The sequence below is a fragment of the Triticum urartu genome, unplaced genomic scaffold (assembly GCF_003073215.2).
Source record: "Triticum urartu cultivar G1812 unplaced genomic scaffold, Tu2.1 TuUngrouped_contig_4599, whole genome shotgun sequence".
NCBI classification, from domain to species: domain Eukaryota; kingdom Viridiplantae; phylum Streptophyta; class Magnoliopsida; order Poales; family Poaceae; genus Triticum; species Triticum urartu.
The window spans coordinates 1-3,243 of record NW_024115199.1 but is presented as its reverse complement, the minus strand read 5'-3'; the positions used below and the strand labels follow the sequence as shown (position 1 = coordinate 3,243).

Genomic DNA, 3,243 nt, shown 5'->3' with positions numbered 1-3,243 from the left:
TCTTGTTTCCCTTCTACTGTTTTGTGCTACGGATCCGGAGAAAATGCGAGGCTGCTAACGGGTGCTCAATATCTGCTCCTGCCGCATCAGACGGGCATGGGGGGCTTTTTGGCGTTTTAGAACATGAAGAGAGCAGATTGTATAGCTAACTTTTATGTCCATAATTTTTAGTGTGAGCTCAAGTAATATATAGGGGGGCCCTCCTTTGGAGGGTTCTAGTCTTGATTAGTGTTGGATCGGCACTTTGTCATCTTCGTTGGAGCTAGGCCAGCGTGACAAGGAACAAGTAACGAGTGACACTGGAATCGTCGAGTAACGAGTTTATTTTCGGTTTGAGTTTCACAGAAGGTCAAGGTGAGGCAGTAGATCGGCTTCCGTGGTCCAGCAGAGCAGCTCTGCAGCAGTGACATCAACAGTGCATTTCACGTCCTGTATTCGCAGTCTTTGCCATGCCTCGGAAATTAATTGTCGCGGATCTCCGTAGTACGTACTGTTTACAGCGAGATACCGGCTGTTGGTCCTCTCTTTCTTTTCTTACCGGAGTAGCAAGCTTTGATTGGAAACCAGCCAAATCCAGCCCTGCTAGTGCCAGGCTGCAGTGAAGACCGTTGTCGTTGGGTCCAGCACAAGGACCACTTTTGCCTGCTTGCTCTCTCTCTCTCTGTGCTTCCAATAACTGACCTGCACAACACCGTTTGGATTTTGCAAACCAAATCCAAGCCACAGCAACCACAAAGACGCCAGAAAAACATCACGCAAGGAACCGAAAAGACACATCATCTAACAATGTGTTACGCTTCAATGATCCACACAAGTCTCGTTCAAACTTATACACGATGTACTGAAAAATAAGGTAACATCAGGCATAAGCAATGTTAGGTACTCGTACTAATAACAGATTGCCGACATTATTTTGGACTCTAAAAGACTCGCAGATAAATCGGTTCTGGGAAGGGGTTTCAGACTACCCAAGGTGAGGTAGCTTCTCCCGGAAAACACCGCTACTTGTTGTAAAAAGAAATTCCTTAGATACAGCACTATCCTCTGCACTTGGCTGGCTGCCCCTCCCTCCCTCCCTCCTACATCGCGGGAAGATGGAACCCCGCGGATTGCAAGAGAACCGCCTTGATCTCCTCGGGCTGAAGACCAGGGCCATCCTTGCATTGCTGATGCCAAGAAGAAGAAGGAGCCGAGTGAGCAAGATAAGTCGAGTTTTCTCTTCATTGTTTCTGAAAGGTGACGACAGACATGGACTACAATGCCATACCTCAGCCTTGAAGACGTCCAAGGCAAAGCCATTGAAGCAGCTGATAACGGCCTGCTGCACATCAAGACCAAGGGCTTCGATCGCCTTCATGGCAGAGAGCACAAGCCCGGGCCTGCGAGGGCACAGCATGTGGATGTTGACGGCCCGGCCTTCCCGGAGCCTAACCTCAACCTTTTGCAAGCCAAGGGGGACAAAAAAGGATACCATTGTCACGTCAAGGTCTGAATTTCCTGAGTGAAATTCAGAGGTCTCAAGAGATAGATACTCACGGTTGGCTGCTGGCCGGTAGGGCTTGGCAGCGCACTCGGGCAGAGCTCCTCCTTCACGCGGGACGGCAGCGCGGGCAACGTCGGAGTCACAGGGTGGAAGCTTGTGGGCGTCGGAGGCAGCGAGGGCATGGAAGGGGATGATTCAAGCTCATTCTGAAGATTGCTGATCTTGTGCAGGAGCTCCTTGAGGTACTCGATCGCGTCACCGAGAATCGAAGCCCTGTCCATCTGCCCATTGCAACCACATACATCAGTTCGCTAGACTAGCTACGCATAGAGAGAAATGATAGTTGGTGAATTGTATGCAGAGATTGTTTAGTCCTAGGAATATAAATTCAGTAGCCTTTCTAAGTAAGGCAAGATTATGGCCATGCCAATAGAGATAATCATCAGTAGAGCTAAACAGAAAAGTGGGACTGCGGATACTGGAGTAAATCACAAAGCTAGACAGACCAAGGAGTGTGTGGCCAACAAGGCTTAAATTTCTATGACACATTCTTTAAACTGGCGTGCATCCACAACTCTACACAGAAACCTGCACCTAAAATGCGCAATAACTGACCGATTTTTATTATGTAACTATTTTTATGATCTTTCTCTCTACAACTCTACGATAATTGAGTGAAAACTGAACATGAGGCAGCAGAGACAAAGACTGGCAATAAGATGGAAAATAATTTATCTGCAGTAAAAAACTAAAGTTACTCTAATCTAATTCCTCAGGCAATCAGATACTCCATGATAATCATCCTAAAAATATTACAATTATCGCCACGCCAAATAGGGAGAACATTTAACATCTAAGATAACATTTGCTGGAATGAAATTGAAGATCTGGTCCTGTAGACAACCAAAATGCACAAAATTCGTCAAGATTATGTGATGTAGCAAAATTGCTTAAGGGCTTCTTTGATTCAAAGGATTCTCAAAGGAATTTTGAAGGATTCTAATCCTTAGGATTTTTTCCTATGTGGGTTGTTTGATTCGTAGGATTGTAAACCGTAGGAATTTTCCCATAGGATTTATTTGCACTAGATTTCATAGGAAATTTTCCATCCACTCAAACCTCTTTGAAAGAATCCTATGTTTTTCTTATGCACAATCAAACACTCATACAATCATGTAGGATTCAAGATGACATGCCATTCCAATCCCACGTTTTTCCTATTCCTGCATTTGGGAAATCCTACGAATCAAAGAGTCCCTAAACCTTTTTTTTCGAAAAGGGGGTCAGGCCCCGGCCTCTGCATCAGAACGATGCATATGGCCATAAACTTTTGCTTAAACCTACTCAACCTAAACACAAGCAACAACTAGTATTTCCTTGTGTACTTTACGAAACTCTGATAAGGCGCTGAGGCGCACACAAATAATTTCTCACCTTGCTGATCTTCGGCACGACGGACCTGAGCATGTAGAGCCGGTCATTGAGCTTCTTCCGACGACGACGCTCCGCCATGAGGTTCTTGGCTGGCATTCCCTTCTTCTTTCCCTTCCCTTCAGCCGCAGCGCCGCCGGTCACCGTGCTGTTGGCGTTCGACTCCTTGCCGTCCTTCCTGCCGCTCTCCTCCACGTCCCTCCCGTCCTCCGAGTCGTAATTCAGCCCGGACGCGTCAATGCTGCCCATGTCCTCGTCGGCGTCGTCGAGCATGGTGTCACAGCCCGCGGACAGGGCGCTTCCTTCAGCCGACAACGCCGCCTTACGGT

The 3,243-nt window shown here is 47.1% G+C and overlaps 1 protein-coding gene across 1 annotated transcript; it reads right to left on the bottom strand.

Annotated features, from left to right (window-relative positions):
• Nucleotides 1-760: 760 nt before the first annotated feature.
• Nucleotides 761-3,216, bottom strand: LOC125528052 (transcription factor ICE1-like; the record flags this gene model as incomplete). The annotated part of the gene is given in 4 exon segments (XM_048692568.1): nt 761-1,166; nt 1,268-1,438; nt 1,537-1,764; nt 2,918-3,216. Coding segments are annotated over 4 exon segments (785 nt in total), but the record flags the coding sequence as incomplete, so codon positions are not given.
• Nucleotides 3,217-3,243: the final 27 nt, after the last annotated feature.